Source organism: Haliotis asinina, chromosome 6, assembly GCF_037392515.1.
Source record: "Haliotis asinina isolate JCU_RB_2024 chromosome 6, JCU_Hal_asi_v2, whole genome shotgun sequence".
Taxonomy (NCBI): domain Eukaryota; kingdom Metazoa; phylum Mollusca; class Gastropoda; order Lepetellida; family Haliotidae; genus Haliotis; species Haliotis asinina.
In genome coordinates this window covers 34,159,394-34,184,532 of record NC_090285.1, presented here as the reverse complement: position 1 = coordinate 34,184,532, position 25,139 = coordinate 34,159,394, and the positions used below count along the sequence as shown (strand labels likewise).

General features: G+C 40.1%; 3 protein-coding genes across 3 annotated transcripts; all 3 read left to right on the top strand.

Annotated features, from left to right (window-relative positions):
* Window positions 1-3,630: 3,630 nt before the first annotated feature.
* LOC137287811 (beta-porphyranase A-like) lies at window positions 3,631-6,381 on the top strand. The gene is made up of 3 exons (XM_067820199.1): window positions 3,631-3,879; window positions 4,253-4,391; window positions 4,892-6,381. The coding sequence occupies exons 1-3, from the start codon at window positions 3,631-3,633 to the stop codon at window positions 6,379-6,381; spliced, it is 1,878 nt and encodes a 625-aa protein (XP_067676300.1).
* A 1,017-nt stretch (window positions 6,382-7,398) lies between these two features.
* LOC137287369 (uncharacterized) lies at window positions 7,399-11,083 on the top strand. Its single transcript, XM_067819627.1, has 3 exons — window positions 7,399-7,656; window positions 9,165-9,303; window positions 9,551-11,083. Exons 1-3 carry the CDS (start codon window positions 7,423-7,425, stop codon window positions 11,017-11,019), a joined length of 1,842 nt encoding a protein of 613 aa, XP_067675728.1. The 5' UTR covers window positions 7,399-7,422; the 3' UTR covers window positions 11,020-11,083.
* Window positions 11,084-14,977: 3,894 nt separating this feature from the next.
* LOC137287281 (uncharacterized) lies at window positions 14,978-19,313 on the top strand. The gene is made up of 3 exons (XM_067819516.1): window positions 14,978-15,257; window positions 16,588-16,726; window positions 17,780-19,313. The coding sequence occupies exons 1-3, from the start codon at window positions 14,997-14,999 to the stop codon at window positions 19,240-19,242; spliced, it is 1,863 nt and encodes a 620-aa protein (XP_067675617.1). The 5' UTR covers window positions 14,978-14,996; the 3' UTR covers window positions 19,243-19,313.
* The last annotated feature ends 5,826 nt before the right edge of the window (window positions 19,314-25,139 follow it).

Genomic DNA, 25,139 nt, shown 5'->3' with positions numbered 1-25,139 from the left:
CCACATGGGGGAATCATACCTTAAATGCTTCTTTTGTCGTTTCCCTGTTACCACTTAAGCATGACACGTAGGTGTGGGAACACAGTTTCAATCTTGCTTATTTTTTAACCATTTTTGTACTTGCATATGTGATATTGTGATGTAGTGAGTATTGTTTTACACCGATTTGAACAATATTCCAGGAATATCACTGTGGGGGACACCAGAAACAGGCTTCACACATTGTACCCATGTGGGGAATCGAACCCAGTGACGAGCGAACGCTTTATCGTCAGGCTACCCCGTAGTTGTCATATATGACATTGTGTGTAGGTGAGTGTGAGTGCGTGCGTGTGAGCATTTGTGTGTGTTCGTGTGTGCAGACAGGCAGGTATGTAGATGCATTTGGAACATGCATGGCTTGAGACATATTGATCCAGGTGTGACAATGTTGACGCCACGCTCTATGGCTAACAGACTTTTCATTTCTTGATTCTTCAATGAAACTAGGTCACCCTACACTAATCACTTCACTAAATGTGATATATGTTACAGAAAATGAAACAGACACAGGTCTTTTTCGCTCTGGGTCTGAATGTGGGCGGAGTCGGGGTGTTTATAGTGACAACAGTCACAATCCACCATCAACGACTGGCACAGGGAGGAGAGAGTGAGTGAGTTAACATTTAACGTCACATCACCAATATTTCAGCCATATCGTGACGAGTGAGTGAGTGAGTGAGTTAACATTTAACGTCACATCACCAATATTTCAGCCATATCGTGACGAGTGAGTGAGTGAGTGAGTGAGTTAACATCTTAACGTCACATCACCAATATTTCAGCCATATCGTGACGAGAACATATTTCCCAGTGAAATGGAATGTGTGTATAGTATACAATATGTCGTCAGAGGACAGTGCAACAAGTAGAGCTGACTAAAGTACCAGGCTAGTGATGGAGCGAGGATGAGGTGTCGGGATAGAGACCACCTGTGGCCGGGTGTAAAAACCTAGGAGTCAACTCTTTAAGTGACTCTTTAAGTGTTGTCACAACTCCTGGCGTAAAGTACACAACCCTGTCCACTTAAAAGAACCCACGAATCCGTTGGTATATCACCAGATGGTGGCCACATGAATACGTGCAAACACCTAGTTGCGGGTATACCAAACGTACAGTGAACTTGGACAAAGTAACTATGTGTCCCAGTCCACCTAGCTGTTAATGGGTACCTCGTTAGGATGAGAGAGCCTCAATAAACTCGGTGCGCCAAGTGGCAGCAAGAGTTGTATACTCCCAAGGGAGTGAAGATTGAAACACGATGTGCTGTTAAGGTTGACATCCAATGGGCGATGGGAAAATACCAGCGCCTTGAGAATGCACTAGTGAGTGGATATGTGCGCTATATAACTATCCTATGCCCAAGTCCAATTGGCCAGACATAATGCACACACTAGGTAAATGGAAAGATTCGATATAACAAGTATGTCTGGTTGAAGCTCTTCAATACGCAATCTTTCACCATAGGGAATATAGCCCAACTGAGAGTGAAAGTAATGTGTTTAGTCGAATCCGGGTTTGGATTATATGTTTACACATTTAAGTGACAGATAAAAACCTATAAATCAAAAACATTCTGTGTATGTGTTGGTGTTACAATTCTTCTTGACTTTCTGAGAGACATGGTGACATGTACTTTTGTGAAGGCTGCTCTATCAACATACTTACCTACATACGCATTATCATTTGCAAATATCTATGGAACGTTAGGGTCGAAGGTCGCCAAGACCTTATAAATGACTCCCTTGTTGTGTGAGGTGTTGAGACGACAAGATGAGTGTGGAACGTCTGGTGAGTATGCCTAATGTTCACGTCAGATTGGATGACTTATATCAATGAGTACTGTATGGGTTTATATGTACGGGAAAATGACTGGTTAACAATAGGATAAACTGTGAGATTAGAAATGCAAAATTATCATCGAAACCATCGAACTTTGGAATCCTATTTTAAATATTTGCTAACTTAGTCATGTTAGCACTAAATCGTCCTTATTGTCTGTAATATTTGACGACGCAACATGAATAACAGATATCGGAAATAAACGCACATACATTCTGTGACAGATCACGGATTTACTATCATTATTGAATTATTGAATTGTATAATTGCATTTCAATCTGTGGGAATATGACCTGTGAAGATTCAGGTTACATTTGGTCTTGAGCATCCCATTCTTGTCGTAATATGCTTTCAGGATCAGGCCCTCTGACTTGGTTGACACACGTCATCGAACCCATTTGCACAGATCGGTGATCATGATGTTGATCACTGGATTGGCTTGTCCATTATTTACAGATTGCAATCATGTAGTCAGAAATTTGCCGAATGCGGTGATAAACAACCAAACAACTCAGCAGGCAACTAAGAAGATCGGGTGGTCAGACTCTCTGACTTTATTAGTGAATGTCACCGCATAACATTTGCGTAGATCGATGCTCATGATGTGAATCACTAGACTGTCGGAACCACTCATGATTGTTTTCAGACCCCACGTATAGCTGGAAACGTGCCCGGTGCGGCGTTAAACAGCTTGCAATCAGTCTGTATCAACAGGCATACCAAACTCGAAGGTCCAAAAGGCGCCATCTACATGAAGTGTGCACTGATGAACCTCGTTCGGTGACAATGACTTGGGCCACATTTGATCCGATTTATGATGTTCATTTGATATCAGACTCTGGTCCACAATGGTATATAAAAGAAACATGTACAAGTTACATTTGGTCTTGAGCATCCCATTCTTGTCGTGTTAGGCTTTCAGGATCAGGCTCCCTGACTTGGTTGACACACGTCCAAGTCAATGCACTGACCGAGGTTCACCATGGCACTCACCAAACAATCTAATGCAAAGGTGGTGATTCTCAACATCATATATGACCCTCGTGAGAGCCCAAAACTGCCTGGAACAGTCGCCCTATCGAACCAGTCAGATTACGAAATCACTACTGGGGAATGTTTATCCACTCCTCATGCTGGGTTTGCGTAGTGTCAAGGTTCTGTGACCGTTTCTGACAAGATCGGAGACGTTGATTAACGGTCAGCATCTCATGACTGTCCGATCTGGAGATCAAGAGGGCCATGTAAGTACTGGAGGTTGTGATTCTTCAAGAAGTCTAGATGTGTGAGCTCAGTCGTCGTCGTGTTGAAAAATGACGTTTACATGTTCTTTGATGGAAAGGAAACATTCATTAGTGTAACGTTGTGCCACGGTCGCGTACTATGTCTGTTCTACTTGTATGAGATAGCTCCCCACATCATTACACTCAGTACTTGCGACATGTAGATGGATCCTCAGTGGCCGGACTGGAATACTAGAACGTAAACGTGGTAGCTGTAGAGGTGGCTGTGGTGAGTCTACCAAATAAGTGATGAACCCATACCAACCTGTCTTGGATTTCAATTGTGACACGTGGTCGTGTTCACCTCTTAACCTCTTGAATTCTGCGTCTGATAACAGTCACGTGTCTTGTAATGGGTCTGGGCAACACGTGGATATATACATACCTAACGTGGTTCTCATTAAACAGCATGTCAACAGATTTATTGCAAACTAATAATGTCATTACAATATGATATTTGTCACAGATAATGATGTGGACACAGGTCTTCTTCACCCTGGGTCTAACCGTAGGTGGTGTCGGGGGTGTATACAGTGACACAACTGTCACAATCCACCCTCAATGGCTGGCACAGGGAGGAAGCGCTCGCTATGACAGCAATAGATGGAACAAGCACAATGGTCTTGATCGAACATCGCTCATCCCCAAGTGTAGGAGCATTGGGACTGACAGTGGGCGCTGGAATAACAGAGATCTTAACGGTCGTCTCTTCCAAGACGTGCGTGAGTTATAATTGGGGTCCCATCGACAACATTTTAGCCATATCGTGGCTATTACAAGCTAAAAATACTTGTGAGTTATAAAAAAACATGTCGTTGATGGACAATAAAACCGACTAGAATATCGTTGTATCCAGAATTAAAACTAGCATCTCTCTCTAAGTTTGGATTTTAAATTAGGACAATACATTATGAAAATGGGCTATAGATGGCCGACAATGGATCCAAGACGTGAGAACAACCACTAAATAATGATAAATACGTTAATTTAGTCCAACCCTTACACTTATACGGTGTCTTAAGTTATTTCTACGTCAGACATAGTAGTGTAAATAATCAAATTTGAAGATGGAATATTATTATTTATTGAAGTGGCCCGAGGATCCAAACCGTAGTGGCTACCCTGATCCAAACCATCTGAAGAACGTCACCTTTCAGCACAAACTGTTCTCCAGTTACGTTGAGAATATCAACAGTGGTTACGAAAATGACATGATAATGATGGCGGGAGGTAAGATTTCAGTTTGGAGGAGCTGGAGCGATTGACAAAAGCCTAGATCAATTTTTGAAAGGGTCGTTGCCTTCATAAGCATTTTACTTTCTTTCTCTGAATCAAAACGCAGCATATGCGCATTAACGTGAATGCCATCCTGCCTAGTTTTCCGTTGTAAATTGTCATTTGGTCCACTCATAATATGATCTTAATTGAATGTCACAGATCTCACATCAGTGCCCACTTTCAATTCCTGCATTAACCCATCCATATACTAGAAATTAAGCATACAATCTGATCACGTTTGGAAAGAAGAGTACAGGACAAAGTCACACAGAATAGATATTTCCTACAGTTGTGATCACACAAGGAGTAACTGAGAGGACCATGACCTAAACTGCGACACATATATTCTGCGTTATTAATTCTTTGACATTAAAATTCGTCCATTACAGATCTTTTCAAACCGTTATATTTCAGTCATTTTCGAATTCATATAAACTCATGATATCTTACAGGTCTTTATTGGCCGAGCTGGATAAACACTTCTGAACATATGGGTCAGTTTCCGAACGATGTCGATGCTGCTGCAGACTTCATGCTGCTGATGGTGCAGGGGGTTTCCGACTACACAAAGGGGCAGATACCACACTATCTTGAGCCTATAAATGAACCGGATGGTAAATGGCGTATAATGAATTTCACAACCGTTGCCAAATTTCACAAATCAGTTGCTGAAAAACTCCATTCCAGATTTAACATCAAAGTGTCTGGTCCTACACTCGACGGAGAAACAGGAGCGTCGGATCGAAACAACTTTTCATACTGGAAAAAAGTGGCAAATTTCATGGACGTCACATTGGGATATATAGATGTCTTTTCGTTCCATTCATACAACACGCTCGTTGTTTCAGGAAAATCGCACAATCTTACCGGTATGAATGAAGCCCGCTTGGTTGCATTCGTCGACCTTGTTGAAAGCTATGCCTCTAAGAAAACCGGAAAGATTATTCCCCTTGTTATCAGTGAATATGGCCGCGATATTGTACTGGGAATTGACAAATATGCCCCATCAGGTATAGTTGACTTTTCAACAATATACCAAGCAAATGCCCACAGGTTTACCCAACTAGGACTCAGGGAATACATTGACAGAACAGTGGTGTTTCTTTTAGCCAACGAAAAATATCCAGGACATGATAGCCTCAACTGGTCACTTTTCACACGTGAAGGAAATGCCACTCGTATAGTCGACGTCTTCAAGTTCTGGTATAAGTTCATGTCAGGATACTCCTTTATCAGGACTACCAGTCAGTACGATGGACAGGAGCGCACAGTGTCTCCCTTAGCGATGGCCAGTCCAGTGGATAACGAAACTGTCATTCTCTTGCACAGCTATTCTCAGAGGTCACAGGCTGTCAAACTAGACTTTGCAAATGACTGGATTAAGCCATCCACGGGAGAAGCTACTTGTGTCACCATTAAGGATAACTGGTATCCAGTCATCACCTTCAATGAGTCCTTCGACATCCAGAAGACCCAAGGAATTGTAAATATGCCACCTGAAGCAACGTGTCACTTTACATTCAAGATCCCCTCAGATCAACTACCTAGTACCACACTCGATGAAACTACATACTACGGATCTGACACACTCATTCCGATGAATGGTAATGTAGTCTCGACATCAGTATTACTACCAAATGGCCAATATCAAAGTGCCAGACTGAGAGTTTCAACCAGTTGGCCCATCAGTGAAACAAATAGTATATCATACCTCACCTTCAACCGACGTCGCCTTGACGCTTTCCACAAGCTGTATGATTCCGACAAGTTTGCCCGGACAACCTATTGGGAGGTTTGGGAGTTTGTAGTCCCTACCTCCATGTTTGTCACAGGGTCTAACCAGGTACAGATTCAGTTTTCAAACAGCATGACTACGGGATATGTGGCTTCCGTTGCTCTTGTCACAGGCAAGCTTGTCCAATCTAATTGGAATTCTTCATAATGATGCTTAGAAATGTCTCAAATGTTTCAGTATTAAATACATCTAATCAAAGTATTTTATGTTATTGTATTTCAGGGTCATCATAAAAACAGTTGCTACAGCAATCTATAGATGTAGCTTGTGCAGCTTTCTTGCGTGTTTGCAGTTTACCGCAGTGTTTCGCTGGATGAGGAAAATAGACTGCTGTACACTTTGATGAAAATTGAAGTGTAGTTGCATTTATCTTTTTCATTTAACCTCGTTGTCGTTTCAAGTGTCCTACCCAAAGGTAGTAGAAGAAAGTCACCAACAACTTTACCAATTGCTTAATGTTAATTCTAACACCAACTGAGATGGACAATACGAACACGTACGGCTGTGACTATAAACCTATAGCAAGTAGGATAGCAACAGATTGAGAAAGTGCAGTGTCTAAATGGCCAGTCGTTACAAACGCCTCCATTATCGTTAATGTTAACTCACTGATTAATTTGACTTAAATATGTTCTACACAATTGTATATGTACGTGGCATGCGAAATGATATACAATAAGCGTTTTAGGCACAGTGTGTATGTTCTAGTGAGATATGACGTTTGACTTCCAGGTAAACCTATTTAGCATATCCGATTGCAGGTTTGGTCTCAGCTCGTATGCTTTAGACAGCACAAAATTAGTTTCCAAAATAACTTTCACGTAATGTCACATTGATTTCATGTTCAACATCATTTAAACGACATGGTCTTTGGACTTTCTGATTGAAACATGACCTGAAAGTCGAATGGGGAATCTTTTCACATTTACAAAACATCCAATAGATTGACAAAGGTAAAAGAATCTAAAGTTATGCAGAAGAAATATAAATTGAACACAGCTGGGTGATTGACAATGACTTGCACTTATTGTCACTGCGTCTCCCTACCTACACATTAGTGTTTTTATCTTAACATATTTATAAAGCGGTAGTGTCAGGGCCAGAGATAACGTCTGTGAATTCTGACTATATAGGCTGTCGCTATCCCATACATTACTCATCATGAAGGTACGTGGCGTCCCAGGCACAATGAAGGTGACAATGGTCTATTTAACGCTGATAATGGGGTGTGTATACAGTGACACAACTGTAACGATATATCCTCAGTGGTTGGCACAGGGACGTAGTGTTGTCTATGAGACTGACAGGTGGAACAAGCACAATGGTCTGGAACCGGAATCCCTCATGGCTGACTGTCGGAGCATTGGGACTGACAGTGGGCGCTGGATACACGAAGATTATAGTAACCGACTCTTCCAAGATGTAAGATTTTCTGTTTGATTTGATTGCTTGTTTTCTTCCATTGCTGTTCATATAAATAATTTCAAACTTGTAACGTATAGTAGTCTCAAATGATAGATGTGCAACTTGATAAGCAAATTCGAGATACATTAAATCTTTTGTAAAACATAATTATTTACTCTTTTCTTTCACAAACTTGGAATTTAGTCTTTTTCGTGTGCTTTGATTATTTTCTCACTATTTCTCACTAAATCTTGCGAGTTTGTGAAAGAAACATCGCATAACTATATCGACGAAATATTATTCGAAGTAAAAACATTACTGAAATAATCATAATCGAAATGAGAATATAATCGACCCGACGAGAAACTAATCATAACATCAAGAACTTGAACAATAAAGAATTATTAATAAAAAGACTTTATGCTACACACGTTGCAGCACCAGGATACAGAAACAAGTACAAAGTCTGGCCCCCTGCTGGACTCTGAGAGATCTAACGCCAGTGTTAAACTCTATAACCTATATCTGTGAACTTTCAGTTTCCATATATTGCCCCGTGCTTCACCCTTTGTTTCACGTCATGCTGGTTGTTGGGGAAGAATATAGGCCAGCTCTGATACAGACTGGTATGTTTTCCCAGAAGGAATTTTTAACCTCCGTGGGCGTTTGAATAATTGCATGACAAATCAGATTTCAGTTTCTCCTCAATGCTAGTGATAAAATAATGGCAACAAATACCTTTTTTCTACTCCAACTTATTTCTGTATATTCTCTCTCGCAAGAAGGTTTCCCTGACGGAGTTCGATTTTAGGCCGCTTTTAGGAATAGTCCAGCACTATTAGGGCGGTCAACACCAAAAATGGGCTTCACACAATGTACCCATGCGGGGATTCGAACCCAGGTCTTCCACGTGACAAACCAACGTTTTATCCACTGGTCGACCCCATCAAGATTTTTTGGAGAGGTGATGTTAGTAGTCTTTGATATCTAGAAATGGAATGTCTGCGCATGTATCACAAAACAAAGACATACACAGAGACACGCATACGGGTGAAGTAACGTATATATGTCTGTACGGGCTTTAGAGTAAAACAAAAACAAGGACATACACAATCAATCACACACAATCAATCAATCAATCACACACACACGCACGCACGCACAGACACAGGCTCAAACACTCACGCAAGACGGATACACATTCACAGTAGAGGGGTAAAGAACCAAGCACTGAATCAATATTCTCAATGTAGCTATCATATTTTGAACAGACCAATGTAACAGATATGAGACGTTGGAAGAGCATCACTAGCTTTTATTTTATTTTTGATGTTTGGTGAACTGAAATACTAAAGTTGTTATCCACAACGTGATGTCTCCACGGGTTTTCGTGTCTTCACGTAATGATGGGAAAGAAGAAGGTTCGACGTATTGTCACAATCAACAAACAAGTGATTATCCACAAAGATTCATGTCTTCAGGTCGACTTTATATTGTCATGATATCTTAATTTACAATTCGTACAGTGGCCAGAGGACCCAAACCGTAGTGGCTACCCTGATCCTACCTATTTGAAGAAAGCCACGAAACAGCAGGAATATTTCTCCACCTATCTTGCTAACATCGAAAGTGGTTATACGAATGAAATGGTCATGATGGCGCGAGGTGAGCACGTTTTGATATAAGCATTCAAGGTGATTCCCAGGTTGACACTAAACACTTATCGTGAAGAGAGAGAGAATCGGGAGAGAACTACGAGGATAACCAACACACAACAAACAACTGTTTTGAAATTAACAATTGTATTCTAACATCAGCTATGTAACATCAGAATGGTACATATTTTTAGTGAAAGCGGAAATATGTTGGTTATTTATATTTACTGAATGTTTCGTCATTGTGTTGCTTTCAGCTCATAACTGGCCAACTTGGATAAATCAATCTGAACATGATGGTCAGTTCCCCAACAATATTGATGCTGCTGCAGAATTCATATTGTTGATGGTGCAAGGAGTATATGACTATACCAATGGAGAGATCCCACCCTACTTTGAGCCAATAAATGAACCGGACGCTAAATATTACATCTGGAATTTTACTACCGTTGCCAACTTCCACAAGTTAGTTGCTGACAAACTCCATGCTCGATTTAACATCAAGGTCATTGGTCCTACACTTGACGGAGAAACTGGGTTGGCAGATAGAAACGACTTTTCCTATTGGAAGAAGGTGGCATACTTCATGGACCTCACACAGGGCTATTTAGATGGATTTTCCTTCCATTCTTACAACTCACTCATTGTTTCGGGGAAATCTCACAATTTAACTGGTATGAATGAAGCACGTTTGGTTGCATTCGTCGACCTTGTTGAAAATTATGCTTCTCTAAAGACAGGGAAGCAGGTTCCCCTTGTTATCAGTGAATATGGTCGCGATATTGTACTGGGAATTGATAAATTTGCCCCATCAGGTATAGTTGACTTTTCAACAATATACCACTGTAATGCTCACAGATTTACCCAGTTAAGTCTGAGGGAATACATTGACAGAACAGTGGTGTTTCTTTTAGCCAATGAAAAATACCCAGGACATGATAGCCTCAACTGGTCACTTTTCACACGTCAAGGAAATGCTACCCGTATTGCTGATGTGTACAAGTTTTGGTACAAATTCACTTCTGGTTTCTCCTTTATCAGAACTACCAGCCAATATGACGGGGAGGAAAGAACGGTGTCACCACTAGCAATGTCCAGTTCCCTGAATAACGAAACTGTCGTTCTCTTGCATAGCTATTCTCAGAAGACACAAAATGTCCAGTTAGTATTTCAAGACGACTGGATCAAACCAACAAAGGGACAAGATACTTGTATCACCATCAAAGACAACTGGTATCCAATCATGACTTTCAACACACCCTTTGATATCCAGAAGACAAAGGGAATTATTGAACTTCCTCCTGAGGCAACATGTCACTTTACATTCAAGACGACATCAGACCAACTACCAAGAGTCACACTCAACGAAACCACATACTACGGAGCTGATACTCTTATACCAGTAGAGGGCAATTTGGCTTCGACAGAAATAAATCTACCGAAAGGCCAGTATTACAGTGCAAGAATGAGAGTTTCAACCAGCTGGCCAATCAATGTTACGAACAGTGTATCCTATCTTACCTTTAACAACCATCACCTGAACTCGTTTTACAAACTCTACGATTCTGACAAATTTAATGCCACCACTTACTGGGAGGTTTGGGAGTTTGCAGTACCTACCTCCATGTTTGTATCTGGGACGAACCAGGTACACGTTCACTTCCTAAACAACATGACAACAGGGTACGTTTCTTCAGTGGCTCTTGTCACCGGCAAGCTCGAGTAATTGTAATCATCCTAATTCTCAGACATTCTTCAAAACTGACATCACTGAATAAATTTTGGCAATGTGTCTCTTGTCGTTCTTGTTAACATCAAAGGTAATTAGACAAATGTTTATTTCAGCAACTTCAACTATTTTCCTGATCTGGAATGCTACTTTAGCCTGTCTATGATAGCCCTTTTCAGTGCAAATGTAGTTTTCATCTGATTTGAAGTCATGATATCGGTAACCTGTGACTCTCGGTTAGAACTCGTCTCCACCAGGTATGGTCCCAGCTTTAAAGAGCACAAAATCCATTTCCAAAATGACATTTCCGTAATGGCACTTGTCAGACTGTCTTCATGTTCAACATCATTGAAACGACATGGTCTCTGCACTTTCTGATTGAAGGATGACCTTAAAGTCGAATGGGAAATCTTTTCACATTTCCAAAACATACAAAAGATCGAAACAGGTGAAATCTAAGGTTATGCTTGACAAGCATGAATTGAGTGAGTGAGTGAGTTAATATTTAACGTCACATCTGCAATAGTGCAGCTATATCGTGACGAGAACATACTTGACATTGAAAGGAATATAATGTATATTATGAAAAACATATCGACGAGGACAGAAAAACTGCTAGAATATCACAGTTAGAATCTAAAACTAGCATGGGAGGTTAAAACTAATAACACTGTTGGGACAGTACAATACGAAACCTGGCTGTTGATCGCCAACATCTGAAGATAGATCAACAAAAAGTGATCATATAGGGACTTACATTACTTTTGCTTTACATCATCCCTTCAGATGCAACAATTGTAAAAAATGTTAGCAAACGTTCAAACAAGAATACTACATTTAGTAAGCCTGGTAAGTTTAAATTGACTTGAAAGTTTTGGCACTTACGCACTCTCCAGGGACAACGACATTTCAGTACTCTAACCCCCACTCACAATCGAAGGTACCAATATAAACTTCCAAACAGACGCAATAATTAAATGAGAACTGTTATTATTATAAACATCCTTCAAAGTTTGTGATTTGAAATAGGTATCCCTTGAGATTGAAAAACCAATGCAGTCATGCAGGACTTTCTTGACCGTGATATTTTTATCATTATGGATACAAAAGGGAGGATCCTCATCTGTCATGTGTATATCGTGTGTGGCCATCGTTCTGTCATGACCTCCTCAAATCTGGACCGACAAAGCAACTAGGTGTAGTCAATACAGTGTTCTATAACATGTAATTTATTAATACCTACTTCAATGGTCCACTTCTTCTGCATCAGACCATGGATGTAAGATCTAATGGCTGCTTTATAATCTGAGTATGGGATAAAAATTGGTGTCACAGATTTGTCGAGTGCTGCCTTAATCGGCCTTTGTATTCCCAGAAATGCCAACGTGACTCGGTAACCAACAGAAGACGATGTCGCATTGGCCAGTAGCAAGATCATAATACAATTCAAAAATTTCAATTAAAATTAAAGTGGATGTTGACATGATCAGTTTGTAATCACCTGAAGGCAACAAAGAGTATCTGAGTAGATTATATATTGTTTATGTTTATGATGTCTTTGAATACATTTAAGAGCCGCTAGGGTGAAACCGCATTATCAGTGGTTCGAGTTGCGAGGGGAGCCAACTCTAAATACAGCTTGGAGCTGTGACGTTTAGTTTCGTACCTGAGGAAAACATGGCGCTGCGAAAGCGATGTACGATGTCGTCCGTCAGGTTTATCATTAAACATGCTCAGGTTATTCTGCTTAGAGAGCCATTTCCATCACTATGAATAACATTATTGAGCTTCAAGACTTCTCTGCGTGTTTGTCAAATAATACCGAATTCTAGATCACCCACTTGCTGGTTACTTGAGGGACTCGGATGTGGGCCCCCATTGTATAGATAGAGGTATTTCCTTAGTAATCTTACTCGAGTTATAAAATTACCCCATGATGTTGACGTAACCGATGTCTGAGCCAGGAAAGGTAGGCTATTCCATTGTCCTTGCTGAACAATTGCATATCAAGCAGTACTACTTCGATGTCAACCACACAACCACGATACTGCATTGACACGAAAACACATGTGTACCCACTCATTTGTTTTATCCCTACAGAGCAATTTGTGGGCGAGCCCACATTTCAAGAAGATAAATAAATCTGCATACTGTGATTATGGATCGAGCTCACCTTCTAAACTGAAGTTCTTAAAGTGGACAGATGTATGTGTCCTCTTATGTGTTTTTCTTCAGAGATTTTTCAGGTGGATCCACATTTTGAAAACCAAATAAATCTACTTTTCTTACCATTCAAATATTACAAAAATGAATAACTCTCACAGTGAAAACATAGCACATTCTGAAGATTCTAAATTTTATCAGCGCCATATATGTAAAATATTAATTTCTGGGCGTCGTGGACATTTAGAAGAGTAACAACATGAACCCTTTAACAAGAACTGATGCTAGCTATATTCACTATAGTTGATGGAAACCTTTCAGTATTTTCATACAAAATGAAGTATACTTCATAAATTGATTCATAATGTGTAATATTTGGCAATAAGACGAAGCATGATTGTGAACATAGAACCATCTTTGTTGTTCCATCTAAACATGATCTCATCAAGATGAGCAGCCAGCTGTTCTTTTGGGACACCATGCATTGTCTTGAACATTGCTTTTGCATTGCCCCCAAATCCTTCAATTGAATTTATGTCAGCCCCAGTTTTTTTATATACATAACCATCTTTGTGTTTAACAGAGTCATGTTCATACTCTGTATTTTGAAGACAAGTATATGATTTGAATTCATCTGTAATAATTTTGGTGCCAACTTCTACATGGGCAATGATTATTGGCAACAGAGTTTCAGTTGTTCTGTCATATACATTAACACAAAGGCTCTTACAGCAGGTTAAATTTACACAGCATTCTCGGAACCCGTCCACGATCCATAATTATGAATCTAATATATCGTCGTGTAGACCTGTCGTAGTAAAAATTCGGTAGACGTAGTAAGGCAATTACCATATGACCCTTATCTATGACGTCAAAGTTCACAATCTCAACCAGTGGCGTAGACAGCGTGAGAACCTTTCCACAAAAGGAAGCAATGCATGGATATTAATGAGTCCACGGCCTAGTTTCGCTGGGCACTGCCTTGTGCCTTTTGGTATTGTTTGACTTTATAGGAATTAGTTCATACATTGTAGGTCAATATGCCACAATTATATTGAATTTTTGAGTATTTATTTGTGATACATAATTTATTTGATGTTTTCAAGGTACATTAGTTTCGAATGTGGGCCCACATTCGCCTGAACGAGGTAGAGGGAGAGAGTAATCTCCCTTGAACCACTGATAATGCTGTTTCGCCGCCGTTAGCGTGGTGTTAGCTTCAGCTGTGAAAACAGAGCTGAGATCCGGTAATCGATAAGATGTTGTTCTGGATTTAGTGACAGTGGCACAAGCTACTGCGCCACCGTCCTTGAACCCATCTGTAAATAAGGATTTGTAAATCAAAGTTTTACATGGCAACTTGATTTGTAATTGCTATATTTACTTAATAATTGATAATGTTGTTCATGGCATATTTCGTTTCTGACTTCTCAGATGTGGTCAATGTTAGGTCAACCTGAGGCCTAACCAATTACCAAGGAGGATCGGAAAGACGGGAAAGAGATTATATTCTCCAGATCAGTGTGAAAATGAAAGGTTTAATTCTGAGCCCAAGAGGCGGAACAAGAGAAGGTTTCTTATTGTATAAATCATCATAAAGAGGACGAAAGACGCAGTTATCGGAAGGGTAAACAATGAATTGAAAACAGCTGGTTGACTGACAGTGACGTGCACCTATTGTCACTGCGTCTTCCTACCTACACATAAGTGTTTTTATCTTAACATATTTATAAAGCGGTAGTGTCAGGGCCAGAGATAACGTCTGTGAATTCTGACTATATAGGCTGTCGCTATCCTATACATTACTCATCATGAAGGTACGTGGCGTCCCAGGCACAATGAAGGTGACACTGGTCTATTTAACGCTGATAATGGGGTGTGTATACAGTGACACAACTGTAACGATATATCCTCAGTGGTTGGCACAGGGACGTAGTGTTGTCTATGAGACTGACAGGTGGAACAAGCACAATGGTCTGGAACCGGAATCCCTCATGGCTGACTGTCGAAGCATTGGGACTGACAGTGGGCGCTGGATACACGAAGATTATAATAACCGACTCTTCCAAGATGTGAGATTTTTTTATTTGATTGCTTGTTTTTGCCGTTGCTGTTCATATATATATATATATATACACACACACACACACACACACACACATATATATATATATATATATATATATATATATATATATATATATATAATTTGAAGATTGTAACATATTAGTAACAGATCTAATTATATCTGTACAGCTTGATAAACAAAGTCGAGGTACATTAAATCTTTTGTAAAGCACAACTTTGAATTTAGAGTATGTCCTTCTGCATTGATTATTTTCTCACTATTTCAACTTTCAACTTCCAAAACTATAAAACGTCCAGGTTGTGAAAGAACTTCAGATAGCAGAACAGATATTTTAGTCGAAGTAAAAATATTATGAGAATGTGATCGACCCAACGAAAAACTAACGGTAACAGCAAGAAAAAATAACATAACACTAACTGAAGTGAACAGAGAAACAACTTGAACTTGAAACAACAGTGAATTTCAACTAAAAGCACTGTAACAATTACCTTGCCTTTGTACACAGTCATGCCACCTGCTGGACTATGTATGTGGAATATGAGAAATCTAACGTCAATGTTAAACTCTACAACATCTGTCAACAAATATCTTCTCCCACTTTTGTCTGTATATTCTCCCTTGTAAGGTTTGCCTGACTGAGTTTGGTTTTGGGTCGCTTTTAGAAATATCCCACCACTATCACTATACCCATGTGGGGATTTGAACTCGTGTCTTCGGCGTGGCGAACCCTATCAATATGGTTTGGAAAGGTGATGTTGGTAGTCTTTGGCTGGCAAAAATATCTAGAAATGGGAATGGAACGTCTGCACATGCGTCAGAAAACAAAGCCATAAACAAACATAGACTCGCATACGGATGAAGTAACGTTTATAATCATGTCTGTACGGGTTTTAGCTGTAAAACCAAAACAAGGACATACACACATAATCACACACACACAATCGCACACGCGCTTGCGCACTAACAGGCACACATACACACGCAAGACGAATACACACTCATAGTAGAGGGGTAGAAATCAAACGCTGAGTTAATGTCCTCAATGCAGTTGACATATTTTGAACACACCAGTGTAACAGTTATACTTCGGAAAAGCATCACTAGCATTTATTTTTCTTCCTTGTCAGGTGAATTGAAATACTAAAGTTGTTATCCACAGCTTGATGCCATTACGGTTTTCGTGTCTTCACTTAATGAAGGGAAAGGAGAAGAGGGTTCGACGTATTGTCACAATCAACAAACAAGTGATTTCACGTCTTCAGGTGTCAATTCTTCACTTTATATTGTCATATCTTAATTTACAATTCGTACAGTGGCCAGAGGACCCAAACCGTAGTGGCTACCCTGACCCTACCTATTTGAAGAATGCCACGAAACAGCAGGGATATTTCTCCACCTATCTTGCTAACATCGAAAGTGGTTATACGAATGAAATGGTCATGATGGCGCGAGGTGAGCATGTTTTGATATAAGCATTCAATGAAGATGCCTAACATAGAAGAATTGCATTCATAGTTACATCTCTGTCACATATGAGACGTTTTGGAGACTTGTATGGTGCGTATTACTTAAGTCTCAAGAGGTCTAATGTACATGCTGTTAAAGGTGATTCCCAGGTTGACACTAAACACTTATCGTGAAGAGAGAGAGAATCGGGAGAAAACTACGAGGATAACCAACACACAATAAACAACTGTTATAAAATTAACAGGTGTATTCTAAACATTAATGAATCAATGTAAAGGCATCATAATGACAGTACCGAAACGTGTGTAAGTACGCAATGGATAGATGTCTGGAGTAATCCAAGAGCAGTGATTGTGATTATAAAGGTATTTACGTTACTATTCCTCGCTCGATGACGCCTCTACTATCTGAAGGTAGTCCAGCAGTGTTCCCTGGGTGTAACCACTCCCAATGGCTGTACGGTACAATGTGTTGCAAGTGAAACATCGCTGCTTAACGTATAACATTGCTTCTTAAACAATGCCAATGTATTATTTAGAAAACGCATAAAAATTATGAGAATCAATTTCATGTATCTTGGTTAGGTGAAAATGATATCCTTGCAAAGAGTTAAGTAGGGACAAATGTTTTTAAGGGATGTTTTTTTCATCTATGGTTAGCCAAATTGTTCCTCTTCAGAGATGCGTCCCATGGGCATAAGAGAAACTTCTAATTGTTGGTTCGATTCGAAGTGCGTCCTGACTACGATTCTTTTTTTCTCAGCGACACATCGTGCTTATAGATTTGACCAAGAAAGTACCTGTCATCTGCATTACTTCCGAATTTCCACCTACATTAAGACACGCCATGGAAACAGGAATACTGTTAGAAATGCTGTTAAAACCAACTTGCCCAATCATGGCGGTTTCAATGCAAGACACTCGATAATGGAAAATTTCCCAACATGAATTTTTATCAAACAGGAATGTGCATATTCGAATTCAAAGCGGAAATATGTTTTTATGTTTACTGCATCTTCCGTCATTTTGTTGATTTCAGCTCATAACTGGCCGACTTGGATAAATCAATCTGAACACGATGGTCAGTTCCCCAACAATATTGATGCTGCTGCAGAGTTCATATTGCTGATGGTGCAAGGAGTATATGACTATACCAATGGAGAGATCCCACCCTACTTTGAGCCAATAAATGAACCGGACGCTAAGTATTACATCTGGAATTTTACTACTGTTGCCATCTTCCACAAGTTAGTTGCTGACAAACTCCATGCTCGATTTAACATCAAGGTCATTGGTCCTACACTTGACGGAGAAACTGGGTTGGCAGATAGAAACGACTTTTCCTATTGGAAAAAGGTGGCGTACTTCATGGACCTCACACAGGGCTATTTAGATGGGTTTTCCTTCCATTCGTACAACACACTCGTTGTTTCGGGGAAATCTCACAATCTTACTGGTATGAATGAAGCACGTTTGGTTGCATTCGTCGACCTTGTGGAAAGTTATGCTTCTCAGAAAACCGGAAAGATTATTCCCCTTGTTATCAGTGAATATGGCCGTGGACCTGTGATAGGAATTGACAAATATGCCCCATCAGGTATAGTTGACTTTTCAACAATATACCAAGCAAATGCCCACAGGTTTACCCAACTAGGACTCAGGGAATACATTGACAGAACAGTGGTGTTTCTTTTAGCCAACGAACAATATCCAGGACACGATAGCCTCAATTGGTCACTTTTCACACGTCAAGGAAATGCTACCCGTATTACTGATGTGTACAAGTTTTGGTACAAATTCACACCCGACTACTCCTTTATTGGAACTACCAGCCAGTATGACGGAGAGGAAAGAACGGTGTCACCATTAGCAATGTCCAGTTCCCTGAATAACGAAACTGTCGTTCTCTTGCATAGCTATTCTCAGAAGACACAAAATGTCAAGTTAGTATTTCAAGACGACTGGATCAAACCAACAAAGGGACAAGCTACTTGTATCACCATCAAAGACAACTGGTATCCAATCATGACCTTCAATGCTCCCTTTGATATCCAGAAGGGAATTATTGAACTTCCTCCTGAGGCAACATGTCACTTTACATTCAAGACGACATCAGACCAACTACCAAGAGTCACACTCAACGAAACCACATACTACGGAGCTGATACTCTTATACCAGTGGAGGGAAATTTGGCTTCGACAGAAATAAATCTACCGAAAGGCCAGTATTACAGTGCAAGAATGAGAGTTTCAACCAGTTGGCCAATCAATGTTACGAACAGTGTATCCTATCTTACCTTTAACAACCATCGCCTGAACTCGTTTTACAAACTCTACGATTCTGACAAATTTAATGTCACCACTTACTGGGAGGTTTGGGAGTTTGCAGTACCTACCTCCATGTTTGTATCTGGGGTGAACCAGGTACACGTTCACTTCCTAAATAACATGACAACAGGGTACGTTTCTTCAGTGGCTCTTGTCACCGCCAAGCTCGAGTAATTGTAATCATCCTAATTCTCAGACATTCTTCAAATTTGACATCACTGAATAAATTTTGGCGTTCTTGTTAACATCATAGGTCATTAGATGAGAGTATATTTCAGCAACTTCCACTATTTTCCTGATCTGGAAAGCTACTTTAGGCTGTCTGTGATAGCATTTGTCAGTGCAAATGTTTCTCATCTGATTTGAAGTCATGATATCGGTAACCTGTGACTCTAAGTGTTAGAAATCGTCCTCACCAACCCATCCATGTTGGGCAACTGACGGGATGACCACACAAATTTATCATGTATCAAAGTCACTATCATGTAGTTTACTGTATACATGCGCGGGTGCACAGGTGTGCCTTTCGCTTCTCATGCAAACGACCTTAGCCTTACGATCGTAAGCTAAGATACTGGAATGATACCCGACACAAAGTTGGTTGCTTGCTACGTTGTTTAACGCAGTTATATGGTAGGTGTCTGTAAATAATCGATTCTGCACCAGACAATCCAGACATCAACAGCATGATCATCAATCAAATAAACTGGAATATGATGACATGTGTCAATCAAGTCAGCGAGCCCGACCATCGGATCCCGTTTGTCGTCTCGTACGACAAGCAAGGGTTACTAATAAACAATACTAACCCGGATCTTTACTGGTCCCCTATGCAAAGCAAACTGGCATGTGATAACGGTAGATTTTGTTACATACTGCTTCGTTGTGTCCATAACTGAGTCATCACACGGGATAAATATTTCAATGTAAAAGCAGTGAAGGATCTTTTCAGTGTAAATTATCGTGATGTTTAATTCTGGCTAAAGTTTCTTGCAATCGCCAGCAGCACCAACCAACATGCACCAACTCTTCGGGAAACCATTCATCTTTTTTCGAAAGAGTATCCGATTTGGAAAGAACACATGGAAATCAGCAAGGTCAAATTTACCTGAAACATCAATGTTTTTGATGCCAAACAAATATGCAAAGAGATCTGAACTTTCAGACAGGTATGCTTCTACAACCAAAATATCAACTGAATCTCGCCCTAACATATGTACATCATCCACAAACTGTCAAACAAATGTCATACTACATCGTCTCAAACTACGGAATCAGAGTCGTTGTCCGATCTTCAGCCATCCTCTCAATCGCATTCAGTCTCAATCGCCATCAGATACTCAACCAATTGTTAGAACCAAAACTAAACTGAAGCATGAAGTCTCCCAAAAACGAAGTGGAAGAGCCCCAAAAGGATCGTAAAGTTGTATTCAGTAACACAACAAATATGGATCTCTGCAGGACAAGGACGTCACTGAAAACATCAATTCTAGGGCAAATAGCCTGTCACCCTTTAAAAAGGTCCAGGGTAGCTCCCCAGTGGATCTCCCAAAAGATAGTTTCTTCCCATGATATTTTACAGTGGAACTGCAGAGGGCTAAAGAATAATTTCAATGATTTTGCAGTTATTCATCCATGACTTTATACCATCAGCAATCTGTCTGGAGGGCACCTTTCTAAAGCAGATGGATGCGTTTGATTGACCTACGCCATTTCAATACCTTCCATTTTCTTTGATCCCCGGGCAAGAGGGCCACAAGGGGAGCTTCTATCCTTAAACCAGAATATTATTCAGGGCACTGTTATTCTTAATACTGGTCTCCAGGCTGTTACCGTGCAACTTCCTTTACACGTTAACTCACATTATGCTCTTTGTACATCTCACCGTCTTCTACACTTCAAAAGACCGAACTTCTAAATGTTTATAACCAACTACCAAAAACCGTGTGTCATTAAGGGTGACAACCACTCTGGTGTGGTACAACTACAAATTCTAAAGTTAAAATACTACAGGAGTTCTGTTCCGATAAATATGTATGCATTTTAATGATGGGTCCAGGACATATCTACACCCTGGTACAGGAACATATTCAGCCCGTGATTTATCAGTTTCCGATTCAAACCTTTAAATGAATTTGAATGGTCAGTCCAAGATGACCTCTGTGGTACTGACCATTTCCCAACTCTACTGAAACCTGTGAATCCATCTGTTCCTCCATTATCAAGATGGGATTTTAAAAAGGCTAACTGGCCTTTATATAAACTCTGAAATAAAATCCCTACATAGGCTACACCTACTTGGGTTGTCAGTCTAGATAAGGTCATCATGTGTATACATGCAGTGTATACAGTGACACAACTGTAACGATCCACCTAGGGACGTAGCGTTCACTACGAGAGTAACATGTGAGACAAACATGATGTACTGGATCCGGTTGCATCAACGCATAGTTATGTAATCATCAGTTAAACACTAATCATTGAATAAATTCTTAATGTCTGACTTGTTAATGAGGTGTTTAAATACAGTCGTATAAATCCATGTTTAAACGTCCATTAACTAACTAAAGTATGCCTCTAGTAAAGGTCCCGTCATTAAACTAGGGGAGTCCGCGCAAACTATAATCTATGACGAATTGTCGTTACACACTCATCTGTCGTCTGCATGATGGATGCCGTCAAGTCGCTGTCATAGAAATCGCAGTAAAATCTTTGAAAGTTATGGAACACTCCTCTGTGTTAAACGGCAAACCGACCAACTCCACTACTAATGACAAAGACTGACTAACTCCACTACTAATGACAAAGACTGGCTAACTCCACTACTAATGACAAAGACTGACGAACGCCACTACTAATGACCAAAAGAAAGCCAGTACCTTGTGTGGCCACCATTAGCATCAGTGGTTGATTGGCATCGGCGTCCTATAGACTAGACAAGACATCAGGACGTCGCAGCATGTAATGTGACTCATCACAGAAGATAACAGTTCTCCACCTTTGCAATGGCCATGGGAGATGTTGGCGACACCACTGTTTGCGTTGTTGCCGATGTTGATGTGTAAAGACAGGTCCAAAGGTATTCTGGAACGAATACTAGCCCATGTAAGCGGTTCCTCACGGTATGATCACAAATTGCTCTGAGTCCTGGCACTACCGATGTTGATGTGTAAAGACAGGTCCTCGCAATGGTCTTCCTGGAAGGAATACCAGCCTCACGTAAGAGGTTCCTCACAGTCTGATCAGAAATTGTTCTGGGTCCTGGCACTACCGATGTTGTGGAGGATGCTGTGGTGAACCTCTTCCGCAAATGTTGAAACCGAATAAACCTGTCCTGACCACGGGGTCACACGGGGTCGACCTGATCTGGAGCGGTCACGTGCTGACCCTTGCTGTTGGTAGCGATGCCAATGTCTTGCTATGGTACTCTGTGACACATTCAGTTATTCAGTTGCCTTGCAATCGCAGACCGAGACACCCCAGGCTCCAAATGACCAATCGTATTGTTGAGCTGAGCCTCAGTAAGTCTAGGCATGATTTTAACACGAGATTTAAGATTGTCAACTGTCGCAAGAGCATTGAAACCACCTACTTTTTTTGGAAATGATGCATGGAATGTGCGTGCAAAAGGAAACGCATGAATTTCTTCCCGTTCACAATTTATTGCATTTATTGAGGAAAACAGATTTTGGTGCGTTTCGGCGAGTTGTCCACAATGACAATGGATTCAAACTCGGAAATGTTTGCAAACACGGTTCACTATAGATATACTGATTACATAGACACCAATGATTCAATTTCGAAAAGTTACATAGAAAAATACTCCATGTGCGTTTCTCTTTTTGAGTAGTTTATAACAATGGTGTCTTCATTTTTTCAATTTAAATGTATTTGTTTTAAAAAGTGGGAAACTTTTCATTAGAGTCTAGTAATAGCAATACTAAGTTTATGATGTTAAAGTATAATGTCAATTAATAGGTTATTGGCACAATCTAAATCAATACTTCGCAAAGAATTATAAATGAAAAAGACCCTTGGTCGTGTAACTACATGCAAGTGCAGAAAATACCCCAGTTTCATAAAGAGAAGGTCACCATGTTTATGTTTTTGTGAAAATGTTTAAACAAGTGAAACAATATGTAGTGGAACTTTCCCCTTCATACACCATGCGATGTCGTCAGTAAGTGATCAAAATGTTTATCAAAAACCAAAGTGTCTGTTATTTGTCATACAATGTTGCCAGAGGAACCTAGCCACAAGTGGTACCCTGAATAGTTATGTGGCTGGATATGTATACTACCATGCATAGGAGAAATCGGACAAGATGACAGTGAACTGATACTATCCAAAAAAGATCAATAATTTCGCTGTCAACGCGTCGCATGCACACAGTAGCTGCTACAATAATCCTTACAACTGGGAGCATCGTCTTGTTAAAGTTAACAGTGTTTAGAAGATGTGTTCATGTAACAAAAGCCAATTTCAGTGGCCAGAGGACGAACACCACAGGGGCTACCCCGACCCCCAACTGCATGAAGTACGTCCGCAGGCAACAGGAACTGTTTTCTGTGTACCTGGGTAACATCAACCATGGCTATCAGAAGGATATTATTAAGATGGCGAGAGGTAAGAGAGTTCAGAAAATACAGCCACCACTAGATGGTTAACAGAAATAAAACGGAATCGGGGTATTCTTACTTCTATGTCTTTCACAACAATAGTATGATTAACGTTTTCTGGGACAAAGAGGAAGGGACAAACACGAGGATATGGCATAAAGTGAGTGAGTGAATATTTAACGTCAAATCTGCAATATTGCAGTCATATCGTGACGAGAACGATTAATTATAAAAACAAAACATGAAGTAATGGCACACTGTAATGGCCTGTCAACGAAGGACAGTAAAATAACTAGAATATCACAAAAAACGAATGTAAAACTAGTAATTAGACCTAAAACAGTTTATCTATAGACGACAACGCAATATAAAAATGGGCTATAGACTGATAACAACTGAAAGTAGATCATCATGCTAAGGGCCATGAGGACTTACAGAGCTTTTGCTACCTGCATGGACCCTAGCTGGATTTACATCATCCCTTCAGCCATCTAGCCATACAGTAAAAGGACACTTGGTCTACGCTTAAAACGTGGAAAGTTTGAATTTACTTTAATGTTTGCGGACTTACGTACCCTCTCAGGAGGACAATAGTTTTACAGTACTTCAGCTCCCTTTGAGGATAGAGCTACTAAGCTACTACTGCTTGGATGGGGTGGGATGCAGAATGGAGGATCTTCACCTTTCAACAGATATTGATGAGTATATCTCGTATGGCCAATGCGACATCGTCTCATAATGACCTCTTCAAATCTTGACTGACAACCCAAGTACGTGTAGCCAATATAGGGTTAATAGCATGTAATGTATTAAAACCTACTTGAGTGTCCAACTTCGTCTGCATCAGATCACGGATATAAGATCTAATGACAGCTTTATAGTCGAAGTATGGTATAAGAAGTGGTGTCACAGATTTCAAGTGTCAAGTGCTGCCTTTGCAGCAAGATCGGCCATTCTGATGCCACAGATTCCAACATGCCTGGGTAACCAACAAAAGACGATGTCGCACTGGCAAGTAGCAAGATCATTATATAACTCAATAATTTCTATTAAAAGTGGATATCTACGAGAAAGATTTCAAATAGGCAAGAAACAGAAGCTGAAAATATAATATATTGTTTATGTCTAGGGTGTCTTTGAATATATGAAAGTGCCATAAATATGGCGTTTGCTTTCTGCAATAAATATAGTGTTGTTATCTGGTATTCCAGTAGATACTGTCCAAGATTCGATGACAGTGGCACAAGCCACTGCGCTACCATCCTTGGACACATCTGCAAATAAGGATTTGTAATTGTTATGTTTTGTATTTAATTGATTATATTCTTGTTTATATTGTAATTCATTAGTTTCTGACTTTGTAAATGTAGTTAATGTTAGGTCAACTTGTGGCCTAACCAACTGCCAAGGGAGAGAAGAAAGAAGTCGGGAAGGAGCTATATTTTCCAGCTC